Source organism: Ammodytes marinus, assembly GCF_949987685.1.
Source record: "Ammodytes marinus genome assembly, chromosome: 1".
Taxonomy (NCBI): domain Eukaryota; kingdom Metazoa; phylum Chordata; class Actinopteri; order Uranoscopiformes; family Ammodytidae; genus Ammodytes; species Ammodytes marinus.
The window spans coordinates 31,656,966-31,674,986 of NC_137230.1; the positions used below are offsets into that span (position 1 = coordinate 31,656,966).

An 18,021-nucleotide genomic window follows, 5' to 3' on the forward strand; every position below is an offset into this window, starting at 1 on the left:
ACACGGTACACTACACCAGAGGGGTATCATGACTATTTATAACCAGCAATTCCCGGCTATCGCGTTTTCAGTCGCTTCTCCGTGCTGTCTTGGGTTGTAACGCGACCGGGAAAGACACCAACGAGCCGGGGGCCGAGCAGGATGTAAAGGAAAGCTGGTAAGTTCAGCCGATTGTTAAGTTTCGCGTCTGCTATGTGTCTATTCGGACTTGTTCGGGGCTGCGTGGTCGTTGAGTTGGCCGTGTTTCACCCCCGGTAGAGGCACCGGGACCCCGAGATAAGACATAGGCAGCACGGCGTGTGTGAGTGAGTGAGTGAGTGAGTGAGTGTGTGTTTGTGTGTTAGTGTTATCGATACCGGGTTAGTCAGTTTGTTGTCTCGTGAGAGGCGGAATCACACAAACATATGTTTACTTAGCTCACTTTTGGGGACTTTACATTGACTTACATTCGTTTCCTGGCGACTAACCCTAACCATGGCCGTGTGTATCATATACATTGAGGGGGACAGATCCCCCAGTATTTAAACTTCCTACGAGGTACTCTTTAATGTTCATGAAACAGTCTCATTTTCCCCCTGAAGATCAAAAATGACCTGTAACAGCAAACGAGGCCATCAGCGAAAGCAATGCTAGTTTTATATAGGCTAGCCTATTAATGCCTTTGCTCTGGTACAATTAGACAGGTTAGAAAAGCTTGTGTTAACCTAACGGTAATTGCCAATTATTATTATTACTGGTTCTAGGTAGCCTACTGTTGAGTAGCCTAGAAGTCTGCGTGTGGTTTGTTTATGTCCCCATCAGCTGTTGATGGGACACTTATTATTGTAACACTGAACCAAGAGTTTTTCTAGTGGGGGCCCACAGGCAGATTTGGTTTCCCCCAATGTCGACTCCATGGCTCCAGCCTTGACCCTTGCCATAACATTATCCAGGGCTTGCCTTATGTGAACCCTAACCCTTACTTTAAACCAAACTATAACCCCAACCTGACACAACTATAATAACCAGTGCCTGTGTTAAGGTAACCCTAATCTAACCCTACACCACTTACCCCAAAATCAGCAATTCAGGCTAAATGTTTCATCAATCAGGGGACATGGATGTTTCCCCCAATTGTCAGGCCATAACCATGTTGTCAATATTTGTGGGAAAGAAACTCTCAAACTTGCCACTCTAATGTAATACTAGGCCTGCTATTTACTAACTGAAGAACAGAATAATAAAGCAGTAGGCCTGGCCTACACCATAATGCTAGGACTGGTGATAATAACTATGGCATTTTGTGAAGTTTATGTATAGCCTACTACATTATGGTGCAGTTTTTGCTGTTATTGCATTACAAAAGCTATATTTTTCATATCAATATAGCCTCATATAGGGGATAACTTTTCTCATTTGAGTATTGGAGGGGATAGGCTATTGTTCCAATTGTAAAAACAATTGTACCCAATCAACTGGTTTTATAATCTAGTGTGTCCCCGAAAGTCACTTAAATCAGAAACACACACACACACACACACACACACACACACACACACACACACACACACACACACACACACACACACACACACACACACACACACACACACACACACACACACACACACACACACACACACACACACACACACACACACACACACACACACACACACACACACGCGCGCGCACGGCAAGGGTGACGTCTACATGCGCCGCGTCCTGTTTTCTGTGTCTGTTCCTGTGAAATAAATGTGGTTTCCGTGATCCTCGCTGAGCAGTAAAATGTGAGAGAAGAAGTGGAGGCATGTTCGCTAGGGCTGGATGAGAGGGAGATAGAGAGAAACAGAGAGAGAGAGAGAGGGAGGAAGAGAGAGAAACAGAGAGAGAGAGAGAGAAAAGGGGGAGGCACCTGAGAGACGCAGCAGGTCAGCCTACTACACAGCCCACGGTGTCGAGTTTACGTTAATAGTCAGAGCGCGGTACAGTTCGCAGACATATTCGTGAGGCAGAGAGCGTCTTCATTGCGTGTTGTTGTTGTCACGGACTCGAAGCGCGAGGTGAGTCGATCAGCTGATACATTTAAAGCTCTTAACTTCAGCTCATAAACATCAAATATAGTTTCAATATTATAGCATTGACTTTTTTTGGTTATGAAATCCTGGGCACATGGATACCCTTTGGACTGAACTTTGACAGGAGACAGGGTTCCTGTAAATATCTTAAATACTGTATAGGTCTTAGATCAAAGTTTCAAAAGTCTTAATGCTATATTAGTAAATGCAAAGAAAGTTGCAATTCAATTTACAAGCAAATATAATATCTGTATGATTTACAAATGATTGGCTTAATCTGATGTGGTCAAGTTGTGACATTGGGTCGTGTGAGTGATTCCATTGACACATTATTCTTTTTATGAATATTGTTATTACTGGCTATAGTTGTGTTTTGAATGACCTAAAAAAAAAATTAAACCTGTTTTTAAATATTCAATGTAGACCATCAAACTTTTCACCGAAACATAAAAATCATGTTTTATGCTAAATATCCTTTAGCCCAAAGTACATTTTATTTTAATTTAATTTAGATTATTTTAAAATTGTTCTAAATCAGTCTGAGTTGCATTTAAAAAAAAGTCTGACACCTGACTCGCCTTAAAGCTTTGGGAAAGCTGTCAGAAATTATCGCAGCAGATCTGAAAAACATAGCCGAGTGTTGTTGTGCATCTGACCAGTTATGATCGATATGATTATAAACGGTGGGGCTTTCCGTGTGAAGCGTCTTGTTTAGCAGGCGTCATTAGAGTTAAAGGTGTAACCGAGCTGAAGCTATTTAGTGTCCCTGCCGTTGTTGCATACAAAAATAAGTGTGTGCTTCCTTGTGGGAGCTGACCTCGTTCTGTTGTTTGTGCTTCCAGTGCACTGTAATTTCACCTCTCCTGTGAGGCAATATTGAGCTGCCGATGACGGTGGATAAACACTGGAACAAGGCTGTGGTGTCCCTCGCATGCCATGCCGTTACGTGTACCAATATAAAAAGCATCTATAACACAATACACATTGTCTTTATAGTGTGTCGGACTGGTTTTTCCTGATAGGAGGTTTGAAAAAAGTCTTAAGGTCTTAAAGTTGAGTGAACTCTCGCCTACTAGACGCACCTATAAAGGAGTCAGCCATTCTGGAGAAAATGGTTGTCAAAATCACTTTTTGTCAAAATCAGTGAATATCTCCACTTTGCTACCTGTCCATACTATGTTTGCTGAAAAGAAATCCAGTGTTATTCCACAGCCTAGGCTCTGTAAACAGGCTAATTGGTAGCAACGGCGGGCCACTTTGTTGCACCAGTTTACAGAGCCTAGGCTGTGTATTAACACTATAGATTTTTACAGCGCACACACAGAAAGGACAGGTATAGCGGATCATCATGATTCATGAGGAGATAGATTTGACGAAGCCTAACCCTATTTTGACAAAAAGAGATTTTGGCAGCAAGCGTTCTCTGGTAATGCTGACTCAACTTTAATGTAAAGAATACCCTGGTTCTTATCTCAGAACAAAACTGACATTTATAAAACTCCAGAGCGGGCTGTGTGGTGGTACATGTTATGGAAGTGTTTGAAATAAGCTTTAATGCTGACGTTGCTGCAGGAAGTCTGAGGGGGCAGATGGATGACAACACTTGACAGTAGAAATGTACCAGGAAAAATAGCTCACCGCTAGCTGAGAGGAGTAAACCTGTTATAACTCAAATGGGGTTCACATAATAATGCCCTTAAAAAAGAAAAAATACAGGTGACAGCAAAACACTCAATACTCTGTGTGAACAAATAGTTGTTTCCATCCATAACCGGTCCGGGACCCCAGTAATGTTGGGTCATCATGGTTGAGTTCTGTAAACACAAAGAGGTTTTTCTGCTTCTCAACATCCTGAAGAAAGGCCTTTATACTTTTTTAATCGTGCCAGGATTTGGTTTTCAAATAACACTTTCAATCTAATTCAAAATCAGCCTCTATCAAGGTCCATGAGCATAAAAAGTTTAAGCTTTCCGTGTTCCATTCAGCTCGTAGTGAAAGCTTTTTTGTGACATCTGGAGGCTTTTCATCAACAAGTGCAAAAATAGTTCTGTTTTTTTTTGTGCTCCTGCTTGGATAAATATGTTAACTCTCTTTTTGAAAATATCAATCACTTGGCTTGAACATCTGAATAGTGAATACTCATCGTAACAGCACGCACTCTCTCCTCCTGGCATTCGACAGGATTCTTCAATCAATCAAATTCATGCACCGTGTTTTAAACATGTAGATCTTATCTATGCTTTTATAAAAGATACTCGTACCGTGATGTGAGTTCATATGAAGTTATTTTCTTAAATTCAGATAACAGCACAACCCTCTGCACTATTTGGGGGTGAACAAAGCAAACAAGTTTAAAATAATTGGCCAAACAATCTAGAATCTAGTCTAAAGAAAAGTTGATTTTGATTTACCGCTGGTCAAGAGCATGTAACATTCATCGCTCCTCCACATGGTAATCCTGGATAGTTGCTCTGAACTGGAGGAATTAAGGTTTTTGCAGAGAACAAGTATAGTCTCACTGCGGGGGATGTGGTCTGTGCAATGGGGATAAACCTAGTTTTTAACTGGCAATCCGCCATGAGAAGACCTACTTAAGGAACTGAGATGGTATTTCCCTGGTCTAGTAATATCTTTTATAGAAGCAAACGCAATGCGTATTCGAGTGTTGTTTTAAAGGGGCACTGTGTAACATTTTAGGTAATTCATTAGCTAAAATCAATATCCTCATTCATAAATATGTCCTCATTGGTGTAAAATCACCTCTGCCAATAATCTGAATTATCCTCCTAAGTGGAGAATTACAAATATTAATATACATTTTGTACATTGAGAGGGTAAGTCTTATGGAGGCATCCATGTTTTTGGAATATCATCAGGTGCATCTTTTAAAATTTAGAATTGTTCTTGTCCTTGAAGACCACTGTAGCTTCTGTTATTATTCAAAAGGGGTGGGGTTACCCAGGGAGCGCTGCATTCTAGAACTTTCTAGAACTTTCTAGAACTTTCTTGATGATGTCATATTACATCATCAAGAAAGTTCTAGAAAATTCTACAAAGTTCTAGAATGCAATGGTCCCTCGGTAACCCCGCCCCTTTCAAATAACAACAGAAGCTAAAGTGGCCTTCAAGGACAAGAACAATTATACATTCTAAACAATGCACCTGATGACATTCCAACCATTACACTTCCAACATGGCGGCGCACAGGCCTTGGTCCAAGGTATGGAGAAATACGGAGATATATGAGACCCTTTCTAAGGGGAAAAAAAAATTCAGCTATTACACTAAAGTAAACATACTTATGGATATTATAATTATTTTCTACCAAGTCAGTATTATCAGTTAGTATTATCAGTATTATTTTTGTCATTTCATGTTTGTCTCTGATTGGTATTTCCCAATCACTGTGTGGGCTATCTAAATTTCCCTGCACTTTAATATTGATTTTCACATGTGTCCCAATGTGTGGACTTTCCCTAATAACAACATATTTGAATCGTTTGGGAAAGAAAGAAGAGCCATATTGACTAAATGAGTTCATAGTTTTAATCGAATTAAAATGTAAATAATAAACTGATGAGGTGTAAACTGTTTCCTTTTATAAAATGTCCTAATGACTTTGGTAATGAGGCCCGTATTATCCTTTTGGGTTTAATGATTCTTGGCTAATTATAATTCGGTGTAGCTTTTTTTTGTCTTCTTATAACCTCTGTTATCACAGTCTGACATATGGTTTCATTTACCGCGGTAACACTAAAGACCACTCACGGCGCGACGCTCCGCTTCTCCTTTGTCTCTCTGGCGACCACTAAAGTAGCTGGGCAGTCGTTACGCCACGCCGGGTGGTTTTCACACTGACGTTAAAGATACTGAGTGGTTGAGAGCCCAGATGAGGTCACGGGCAGCTGCGCTTTAAAGCCGCGGTGTGCGTGTGTCTCCAACTCAAACAGAGGTTTGATTTGGAAACGTTCACACTCCATTTACCTGTTGCATCCAAGGACAGAAGCCAGGACAAAGTTGAGTGAGTTCTGCTGCTGCCAGATTCATTTCATTTTTCTCTTGCTTGATCTTATACTGTCAGCTAACTTTGATTATAGGCTGTGTTTAGAAAAAAAAAAAATAATAATCCTAAACCTGATAAATTCTTTGGCGAATGTTTGCTTGTCTGCTTTAATATCCAGTCATAACTTTTGTTTGTCTTCAATTTCAGTAGGAACTGAAATACAAAAAGTAGATCCTTGCTACTTAATTTAGACAGATTTTCATGTGTTTATTAGAAAAAGGCGTAACTGAGCAGGAAGCAAGAATTAAAAAAGGCTGTGTGGAGGGATTTGGGTGTGAGGGATTGTTGGCACGTTTAAAAACAGTTCTGCTTTCATAGACACTTAAATGCACCTGATTTATTCTGCTTATTCAGATTTACATGATATATTATCGTCTGTGTTGTTAAGTCAGCTGTTATCCAGGTATTTATTTCTACAACATAACACCTTGTGTAAAAATGTCTGGCATGGATTAGCAGCCTGTCGCTCCAACTCACAGCCAGTCTGACCTGTAAGCCCGCTGAGCGCTAATGATGCAGTCGCCTGTAGCTTCACACTATCGCTAAACCCAGCCTGTGTGTTTTCCCCTCTAGATATTTGTGTCACTTTGCTTAGAAAACATCTCAGGGGTGTTGCTGTAAACAATACACAGGTGATAAAGTCTTTTCAGCTGTTTTTAAGTTGTGTTTTTGTTTCACCTTATGCCAAAAAAATATTTCCATCACTTCCAAAGATATGAGATATTCCGTTCCGATTCCAATGCGTGGATTTGGATATCTGCCGATAATGATACGGAATCCGATACCAGAGCTCTTTTTTTATTATATTATCACTAATATTATTGTTGTTGATGAATGCATCAAATTTAAAGGTTTTCCGAAAGTATAAAAAAACAGAATTTCGAAAAAGTGCAATTACATTTTTTGAAAAATTCAAAGTTTTTCAATGTGAATATTTGAAAAAAAAGTTAACTACATTGGGAAATGGATATCTTGATTATGAAAAAAAAAAACCCAATCAGACCTGCGTTAACTTGATAAGCCTCTGGAGTATGAATCGAAATGTGAATCGGTGACATCAGTTCGATATCAGATAATTAAATGACGTTAGCCTCACCCCATACTGATTGGTCCCATATCTTCATAAAACATTAAATATTATCATGTAAGAAATCACAAATTATATGTGGTGTTTAATGCAGTGTCCTAGATTGGTGTTGAATGAGTACTTAGAACGGTTTTTCATTCTCTTTATTTACCACACAGCCAGGCTGGTGGAGTTTAACTCAGTCCAGATGTGAAAAACGTCTTGCTAATAGTGTCCTTAATTAATGTCTCAGTGCACAGCAGCTACCTCTAGACCCATTCATCATCATCAATCTTCCTTCTTAAAGTGTCCTGGTAGATTTTCTAGGAGCTTGTTCTGTTCATTTGGAGTGTGGCACAGCGGTACAGTTAGTTATGTATTTTATTCATAGGATGGCTACTGATTATAAAAACGTTATAAAAAAGATTGGAAACTGTGTCCCTCCGATGACTTGACACAGGAGAACCCATGTGACTGCATACAATAGGGAACACAGAATGGGAGCACTGTGTGAATATCAGTGCAGTCAGCTTAGGGTTACAATAGAGATAGCACTTTGGATAATGGTCTCAACAGAGTAAAGAGACAGCTGACCCTTCTGTATCAAAACGACAGCTTAGAGGCAAAATTGTATCGGCCAACAATCGCACCATGAGCTGAGATCTGTCTCTCCGCTCATTCTGGCCACTGCTTCTAAAACTATCGAATGATGTAATGCTTTGTCTTATTCAAGTGTTCAGGATGTTTGTGTTTTCTAATGGCTTGGTGTCTGCGTGTGTGCTGTGGAGAAATACACACACAAATCAACATATCATAGGTGATAAAAAGTGTTTGCAGCAGTCAAACATTGTCCTGACACTTTAAGTGCGTATGTTCCCCTCCTAGGCCGCTCAGTGGCTACAACTGCTGCCTCAGGCATTTCTGCTCCACCCACCAGAGGCTATTTCACCTCGCGTTGAGCCTTTGCTGTGATCCCCTCAGCATCCAGGGCGTAGTCTTGCTTTCCGACCACACTTCTCCACCTCTGCTGCCAACCCACTATACCTAAGCATTTTCCTTTCTCAAGCTCCATCTCCCCAATCCTCCCATGGGAGTGTAAGCGCCAAAATTGCAGTTGTGTGTCCGACCACAACATCAGTTCTGGCCTTGACGTCCTGCCCGCTGCTTCCTGTGGGATTATCAAATCCCCGGGCTGCAATACGGCTGGTCAAAACTGATGTTGCGGTGGCTGTTGATCTTCCTTATGGGTGAAACCGATTAAGTACATTATGTTAACCTCCTACGAGGAGCTTTTAAATGTTAATAAAACATTAAGTCATTAAATAAAGTATTTTTTTCCTCAGATGATTATAAATGACCTGTAACAGCAAAAGAGACCTTCAACGAACACAACGCTATTTTTATATAATTCTTATGGCTTTGCCCGGGTACGTTATCCCGGGAACTTGGACTTAAGGATTTACGGCAGGCAGATCGTAATATCCTGTGTTTCCTGTATTGTACTAAATCAAAGTTGACCTTGCTTCACCATCATCATATAACCATTATCCATCTCAAATAGTCCTATACATAACCTCATCGCGATGCATACTGCTTTTGTCCAAAGGGTCCGCTTGAATCAACAAAAACTGAAAGTTCCGCTTAGTCACTTGAAGACCTTTTGTCTTCAGCAATGTTTATTCAGGTTTATTCCTGTTTCTGATCCTTATCCCACCAAGGAACAGACATTTAATCAACTACAAAGAGAAGAACAAAATGTCATATTTGGACCAAATGTTCTTTGTTTGGCCTCCTGAATAGTTTCCGCATGGATCTTGGCATGTCAAGGGTAAACAGTTGTTTTTTGTGTGTTAGGGTTTACAAAGATGAATCACCACTTTAAAGCTTCACCAGGCTTTTTCTAAACTTTGCAGAAATGTAAACTTTAAATCCATATCTTATTTTCTTCTTGTTTGCTTTCAGGTGAGCTGTGACTGCCCCTCCCCTTCTTCGTCTCTCCGTGCCCCCCTGTATGCACCGTGAGCCCCCCCGACCTGTCGGAGAGGTGCTGTGCTCAGAGACTGCTGCACTAGGAGAACCCATCCATGGCTTCTGGCCCCCCATCTCCCTCTGTAGGCCGTGGGCTGATACTGGGGCCTCTGTTGGTCCTGCTAGTGTCCGGGATAGTCCCAGCACTGGGTCAGAAAGTCTACACCAACACATGGGCCGTCCACATCCCCGGAGGTCAGGAGGCAGCTGATGAAGTTGCAAGCAAACATGGCTTCATAAACCACGGACATGTAAGTAATCACTTGTTTTTACTTTTCCCCTGCATTTCCACTGGTAGATTGTTAAAGTGGCCACGAGGACCTTTCAGTTAGTGTTAATTTGAGCGGTCCCTTTGGTCAAAAGCGGTAGTATTTTTACAACGCCAGCTGTTGTTTCTGGGTGAGCGTACCCATGACAACGGCATTAGAGAAACTATATAAAAATAGTATTCTTTGCACTGATGGTCTTGATTGCTGTTACATGTAATTTATGATCATCAGAGGAAAATTAGACTTTTTCAGAAAAATATAGAAAAGTTCCTTGTAGCACCTTTAACATATATAATGTGAAGGTCGAACAGGGGAAGCATCTTTATACAAAGGGTGTTACAAGGTCCAGGAAAATACAAAATTATATTTGAGTATGCAAATATTGGACTCATCGGCCTCCTGCAGGGTTGCATAACAGTAAGTGAGCTTGGAGCTATTACACACATTGTGCCCTTGCTGTGAGTCTGATCAGTGGCTTGTTTTTTTTGTTGTTGATAGAACATAAAAACACAGAAGTTAGCAAGTGCACCTTTATGGTTATAATGAGTTGTTTGTGGTTCTTCATTGTTGTTGTTTTAAAGTTAATTTGAATGGGTTTTGGAGTATGCTTTCTCTTATCTCCACTGTGTTCTACTGTTTTCCACTTTTCCCTTCAAAAGACTAGAGCTACTAAGTATTGATAATTCCTTAATACCATCTTGTCAGTGCTTTGTTGCCATTTAATTGCGAGGCGTCGAAGGAATCGGGGTGTGTTTTGTACCAATACACTGAACTGATTTTCCATCTTGGCTGTTTGTTTAGTTGTGAACCAGTTAAGATAATTAGGGCCTAAAGCCTCAGTCAACAACCATATATTTAAAGTGTTAAGAAATCTGAAAACTACTAAAACCTACAAAGGCTAGAGTAATGGATTTTCACAGTGCGTTTAGTTTTGGTTTTCAAGAAGAAGCACATATTGAGAAATTGAGTCAATATTGGACAGCACACTGAATGGTAGGAATCTTATGAGAAGATTTGTGTCCCCCATTTCTTGTGAGAAAAAATAATTCTCACATGGTAAAATGGACTAAAACAGCCAATTTTCCAGTTTATGCTGAAATTTCTGCGTGAAAGCCAAAAAACAACAGATGAATGTGCCAGATTTCTGTGAGAAACTAGAGACGTTTCCAGCAGGCCAACCAGTAAACACTGCAGCAAAGGGAGAGTTTGAGGTGAGTTAATTTTGGAAGAACGAGGTGAACTTTAGTTGAGCTTTGGGTTGTTTACTGTAGTTATGTTTTCTAAAAATGGGCACAGTTCAGACGTCGTTAAAGCAATCTTCATCAAAATTGACAGAGACCAGTTCAAAAGGATTAAAATTCCAAAACACTCCAGTGACGCCACACACCGCATGAATTAATATCCTCATTTAGAGCAACTACTTGCTCTAAAATTAACAGACTTTTTCCAAAATGTTCTGATAAATATTGACACTTATCAAATCAAATTATTGTGTGTGTGTGTGTGTGTGTGTGTGTGTGTGTGTGTGTGTGTGTGTGTGTGTGTGTGTGTGTGTGTGTGTGTGTGTGTGTGTGTGTGTGTGTGTGTGTGTGTGTGTGTGTGTGTGTGTGTGTGTGTGTGTGTGTGTGTGTGTGTGTGTGTGTGTGTGTGTGTGTGTGTGTGTGTGTGTGTGTGTTAGGGACACACACTAGACTTTAGACCAGTTGATTCAGGATGGCTTGTGCAACTGGGACAAAAGCTGTGTCACAAATTGCTGATTTGTCCATGGGGGTCTGTGATTAAGGTATAACCATCCTCTTTGGAATATGTGTAGTGACCTTAAATAAGTTTTCCATCATTCACTGCTTTCATCTTGAAGGGTGTTAAATTATTAAGATCTTATTAGGTCCAAAGCGTTCCAGGCACAGAAGGTGATGGCGATGAACGGCTAAACTTTTCCTGTGTGCTATTCCACTTCATAAGGACTTTGTTTGACCTCAAACTAATTAGCCTAGTTATCCTTTACAATCATCAAATCCTGTCCTGAAAAATAAGAGTTGTTAAATTAGCCCAGTCTTCAGTAGGACTACATAGGTTTCCTACAGTCTTCATTAGCTTTATAGTCTCATTCGTCTTTTTAGCTAGCCATTCAAAAACCCAAATATTATTGTGCTTAAGTGTTGGACTGTCAGATTGCACAATACACCTTTTTAGATCTTTAGTTACAGTGTATATGATACTGAGTATAGGTCATGTGCAAAGTACAACTAAATAATGCGAACATCGCTTTCATGTGCACCTATTCTGAAAATGAAAAAGTAATGCCTACAATGAACTGTTCCCTGTGCAGATGTTGTAATCAAAGTGTCACCACTTTTTCCAGGGAGAGCTTCTTGTGCTCTGAATCACAGCAGGCAGACTAATGAGTAATCCCAAACACACTAAATCCTCAAACTATGTGTTACCCGCAGACGGTAAGCAACCCTGACAAAGCAATAACACCCATGTTCTTACCAAACTGTGTTAAGGAGGGGAGGCACTGGGTGTGTTCAGACAGACTCTTGCTCAAAACTGTTTTGATTCATTTTGCGGGAAAGAAAATGGACTGTTGTGTCTGAGCTGGATGAGTTAGTCTTGACACAGCATTTAAGGCTCTCTCAAAAATGTGAGAGCAGGGGCCTGTGTAACGAAGCAGGCTTAATGAAGTTAGCTGGGTAAAGCCTGCAGCTCTCTCAAGTCAGGAGTTACGGACTCAAGTAAAAACACACGGTACATATTTTTTTATTACTCAAAGCAGTTATTTTATATCTCCTACATATAAACCTGATTAATAAGTTTGCATCACCAGGGAGATGGAAAAAAAGAATCCTGACCTGAATTGGTATACGTTCTGAAGAAATAACCATAGAAACCATGCGGTGCTGCTAAGGCTTCCAATCATTTGCTCATGTCCTAAGGTGCATGTGGAAGACTGTTCACAACATGTGGAAGTAGCCTGTTTGAAGTATCATACAGATAGTCATTAGACGGATAGAGACCTCGTCATCGCAAAAGAGAAGAACAATGTTGGTGCTTGTGTCCTCTGTCTCGAGACTCCTGCTGTGTTGGATTTGAGGATAAGACTATATATGGCTAGGTTTTGAGCTGCAATGATAGGTCAATTGACTGATCATTAACAACCAGCTATGATATGACACATGGTGGAGGACCTTTTAAAAAAAATGGCTGCAGGAAAGTCTTGTACAGATGCAGTCTTTCAGAGCACCTTTACTGATTCTGCTTATGAATCAAACCAACCTTTCCAGGAGAAGATACATTTTTTTTTATTACCTGTATAGTTATTAACTTTGTATAGGTTTACATACATTTCTCTATCAAGTTCCTCCTTTTTTGTTGTGAACAATACATGTAAAATGTTATCTGGTCCAAGCATCTCAAATGTGATTGTCTCTGACTATTATTAAATCTTTGTATTTTAAAATTGTTAAGTTATTAAAATAAGACAATTAGAGACATCCCCGTGGGCTGACATCGTTGGAAAACCGATTAACATTTTATAGACCAAATGATTAATTGATAATTTGAGAAGATAATTGGCAGGTAAGCCGATAATGAACAATAGAATGTAGTAAGTTAGTCGTCTGCATAGACACTGGCTTCGGGTCGCTTTGTTGCATCACAATGATAAACCTGAGAGTAAATGGCATGGAACAGTCACATCTGTTAAGCCCTGTGGATGTTATTGATGCCTTCTCTCTCTGCCCATTAACTTTGAAAGGTAAGTTATAACCACAAGTGATGACTGACATAAAGATGCTCTCATGATCAGCACTGGCTCGACTACATGCCAGTACATCTCTGCTTATTGACTAAAATGAAGCCATAACTCTAGAGCCGGGAACAAACGAATCTGTTAAGCTTTTTTTTTTTTTTTTTGCCTACAGCTGATTGGGAACTGAGAGTTGCTTAGTGAGCTATGTGTGGCCAGGCATGGCGAGTTAGAGCTATGGAGCTCTGCGTCCGACTCTGCTGGTGTGTGCAGGTGTTGGAATTAGGCAGCAGAGCCTGAGGGGAGGATCAAAGACTGCAGCTGGGCAGGTTTTACAGCTCCGGTGATGGCTGTTTTTAGTCCGCCTTCGCTCATTCTCCTCACGCTAAGGCATCCAAACAGCGTGAACACCAAACATGCCATGTTGTTATGTTCCTCCATCACGATCATCTTGTGCATGTCTATCTTTTGAGAACACAATAATTAGGCACACCATCTTTTGTTGCACCTGTCGAGTAGTTTTTGAAATTACTTTGCATATTGATGGGACAATACTGATTTCCTGTAATGTAGTTCCTCAAATGAAATTATTTTTCTGCTGAGTAATTAGAAGTGATTCTTTTTCATCACACCCCTCATTTGACACCACAATTGAGCCAATACAAGCTTCCATGTCCTGTCCACAGTCTCCAACAGCCAACCAGTGTCCACCTTGAAAGGTCAGGTTTGCACTGTGTAAGACCACTGTTGGACGGTTATTATCATCCATCTGAAACAGTGTGTTGCCACTGTTTTTAATGTTATATTGAATTCTCATATTGGAGTTATTTGAAGAGGCGTTTTAGCTCTATAGCATTATAGTAACAGCAGTAGTGCCTCTTGGACGTTTTGGACTCCTTAATCATATTCGCTGTGGCATGAAAAGAAACGCTGGTCCAGACAAGCTGTGTCCGCCCATCTGTGCGGGCCGGGCGCTACTTCTTGGCGGTTGGTTTTGTGCATCGGGTGGGGCAAAAAGTCACTTGAAGGCGATTCCTTCTGCTGTCACTTCTAATCAATCAAGGCGAGCTTGACAATGTGACAGTGGGGTTGGTCGTTTGTCAGTGAGGAAACTTTAAGGCAATGTTGTGTGACAGCAGCAAACACTGATGCACTCCCAAGTGCACCTGCGGCCTCTGTGCACTTCAACAACAAAATCATTTTTTTGTTGTTGTTGCTGAAACATTAGACTTGACTGCTGGTTAAAATGCTTGATGGATTTGTTATTGTATATTTTTAGGTCGATTGTGTGTTTTGAAGCATGTGTTTTGAAGCATGTAGCCTTTCCGTCTGTGGCCTGAGGCTTTCACCATTTCCATTTCACCATTAAAGCTATTTGTAACACTGCAGCTCACTTAAACCTAATCACTGAGATGTAATTAGAGTTTTCAACAAGATAAAAGTAAGTCTACCTGCAGAGTGTTTGGCCTGCTGAGGTGTTACATAAAGAGTTTCACTAGCAAACATTTACAAGAAAGTGTTTTTGTTTCCTGCTTCCTCCTCCCTGTATGTTAAACTGGTTACTGTTGTAACTAGTGGGACTCTACATTTTGAGAATGCAAAAAGATTTTGTGCCTTTGATTATTCTCGACTACAGGTGGAAGGAGAAAAGGTTATAAGTCATTGTCTAAGGTATACCTCCTCTGGCTATGTGAAACTGGTGTTACTGGTCAGACAATACATTTGGAGGATGCATGTTGCTGGCCGGCTTTTGGCTCTTAATATCGGTTCTACCTTACCGTTCTCCGATATGATATTTGTAAGAACTTAAGCGATTTGAGTGCCTAGAAAAGCGCTATATAAATCCAATCCATTATTAGTATTATTATTAATCACTGAGATACAAATTAGGTTTTCAACATGATAAAGGTAAGCCTGCCAGCACTGAGCAATTGTCACGTCTATGTGTTACATAAGGGGTGTCAATAGCAACATTCCCAAGACAGTCTCTCTGTTTCCTGCTTCGTGGTCGTGTAGCTTTAAAAGTACTCCTACTCATTCTTAGATTAGATGCAATAGACAATGCCAGTTAGTCATATTAATATTAATGCACCTGAAATGAAGTGGAGGCTTTGCCTTTAAAAGTAAAAGGTTGCCGTGAACAAGCGCTGGGCAAATGGATTTACATCTCTCACATTGACTTCACTCTGAGATTATAGGGCCATTTTAGAACAAGGGGAATAATTAAAACAAAGTTAAAGTAATAACATTAAGGAAATGGCTGACTCACACAGTGGTAAATGGGTATTAACTGCCAACTTGCATCTCCGGATGGTTATTTTACATTTTAAAGACCCTTTTCTAGCCCACATCATCAGACTTACTCACCACTGCAGTTTTTAGATTTCTGTGCTACATCTGGTTCAGTTGCACCGCCATTCACAACGGTATTTAATCAGATAGGAAAACAGGATTACAGGGATTGTTGTTAGTGGTTAGAAACGATTTGATAAGGAGGACTGACACATGTTTAATCTAAATAATCATTGCAGTGTCATCTGTGAATGATATCAATTGGTCACAATGAAGACTTCAATTTCAGAATGTATCAATTGAGGTTACCGCAACAACGAAAGCTCCTATTTTCATTTGATCTGTTTCGCTCAACTGCTGGTTAAACTGCTTGATGGGTGGGTGTCTTTCTATGTAGTTTTAGGCCGATCATGTGTTTTGAACCATTGAGTATCTTTATCCATGTCCTCGGGCTTTCACCATTTCTTCCATCTTGTTTGCAGTTCCCTTACTTATGATGAGGCTTTGGGTCTCAGTGTTCAACTTTGCAATGTTGTAGGGCGGCTCTTTGCCTTTAGTGATCTATCGTATGGGAGTGGTTTGCCTACCGTCAAAACGATGTGAAAGAAACAACAACACATGCACAAAACCAATGGCACTTGCAACTTTGAAATTGTCCCAATAAAAAGCACTGAATATTTTAAACAAGATGTTGTTTCATGTGATGTAATGTTCATGCGGTCACATTTTGCGAGGACTGCAAAAACCTTGTGTTAAACGGTTTACATCAACATTGCCATCAGTGCAGATTTACTTCTAGCAATATCAGTATACAATTGTAGGAACTTTAAAACGTAATCAAAGACGCACAGAGTTCTTCACACCTATGTGTCACATAAATGTGGTCGACATTTCCAAGAAAGTGTATTAGTTTCCTGCTTCCTCTTCCTAGTTCGTTAACTGGAATTACTAGTTGAACATGGCATTTTGAGGGTAGAAAATGATTTCCCATCTTTGATTATTCACAACTATAGGTGGAAGAAGAACTTAAAAAGGTGATAAATAAGTCATCATCATCTAATCTATTCCTATCCTATCCTTACTTCAAAGCAAATCATGGCAGTTCTCAGAAGCGTGTCACTTCCCTTCGTGTGAACTGTGGTTTCTGTTGCCGTGGTTAAAAAAAAAAAAAATAACGCTGTATTCATCTTAGCTGCTCCATTTAGAAGCCGACCGCCTTTATAGCTTGCTCTGCTCGTCCACCCCAGGGCTTTGCATGTGAAGGGGGGATTGTGTTTGGCATACTGTGCCCTCACTGTACTCAATGGCACCATCTTGGCCTATTTCTGCTATGTAATGTGCCGGTTTTTCCCCCCATCTTTTTGAAGAGGTCAGACCCTTTTCATGAGGATTATTAATATTCTGTGCAGCCCCAAGATAAAAGAGAGGAACAAAATAGATGGAAATTATAGAGTAAATGACACTCGCCTATCTCCTAACTCATGGCACATCACTTGCACTTGAAGCAGCCCTTTGTAGGAACTTCACCTCTAATCTAGCACGCAATTTTTAACTTCAAAAGATGTGGAGGAGGGATGCACTTCGAATCTATTTTTTTCTCCAAAACTGCTCAGTTTTTCCCTCGTATTCTTCACAAGCTGCTACAAACGAATACTCCGCATAGGGCCTTGCAATATGAGATATTACAATGTTGTTTACCAAATTCCTTTTAACGTCAATATAATGATATATAATTGCATGTGAGTCAAGCTGTTCTTAGACTATGCGTACAGGGAAAACTAAATTGAAAGCTATTATAATTATTATTCCCTAATTTCTCTGTTTCACACTTCACACATTATTTATTGTGACATAATTACAGCACAGAGACATTTCTCTAGATTTGATCATTAATTAACCTTATTAACCTGCATTAAACAATCAATTTATTGTATTTGTACTGTAGGGGGTTGAGGCATTGTCATTGTTGACTTAAATGATCATTTGTCTTTGTTGCTGCTTGACAGGGCCATTTCACGGGGATTTCTATATAGTAAACTTGCTGCTGGGAGAAATCATGCTGCTAATCTCCAAAGTTGTTGCTTTTTTGTCTGAACTGCAACAAAAATAAATCGGTAATTGCTGAAAGTCTCACACCGTCTTTCTCCTTCCGTGGAGATGTAATTGTGTTAACTGCAACACCCCAGCAGAGAGGCTCTGCTAAACCGCTGTTCCCGCGCCACCGGATACGAGCCAAATTATTTCTGACCCGTCTATCAGTTGAAAAGCTTGAAAACACCAGAGATGAGAGGCTGAAGGTATGGAGGCCGTAATTGGACTCTGGAGAAAAAAAATAAAAATTAATACCGGGGAAATAAAATGGGCTTATAGAGAAATTTGCTGGAAAATCTTCTGACTGGATGGGTTTGGCCCAGAGATGATAGGAGAAGAAGCTTCCTGGCAGGAGGGCAGCAGAGGGGTTCGCTTTTTTCTCCTCGTCTTTTATGTGCTGCATGGCC

The 18,021-nt window shown here is 40.3% G+C and overlaps 1 protein-coding gene across 2 annotated transcripts in view; it reads left to right on the top strand.

Annotated features, from left to right (window-relative positions):
• The first annotated feature begins 43 nt into the window (after positions 1–43).
• The window catches only part of furina (furin (paired basic amino acid cleaving enzyme) a), a 94,434-nt gene continuing 76,456 nt past the window's right edge, over positions 44–18,021 (top strand). Inside the window, exons 1-2 of one of the 2 annotated variants that reach the window (XM_080030629.1) lie at positions 44–157; positions 9,149–9,465. In XM_080030629.1, the coding sequence (XP_079886755.1) occupies positions 9,271–9,465 (195 nt within the window). In that variant the 5' untranslated portion in view covers positions 44–157; positions 9,149–9,270. Of the gene's footprint in view, positions 158–1,913; positions 2,043–9,148; positions 9,466–18,021 lie in introns of those variants that run through there. The other variant, XM_080030628.1, reaches the window with a different exon arrangement.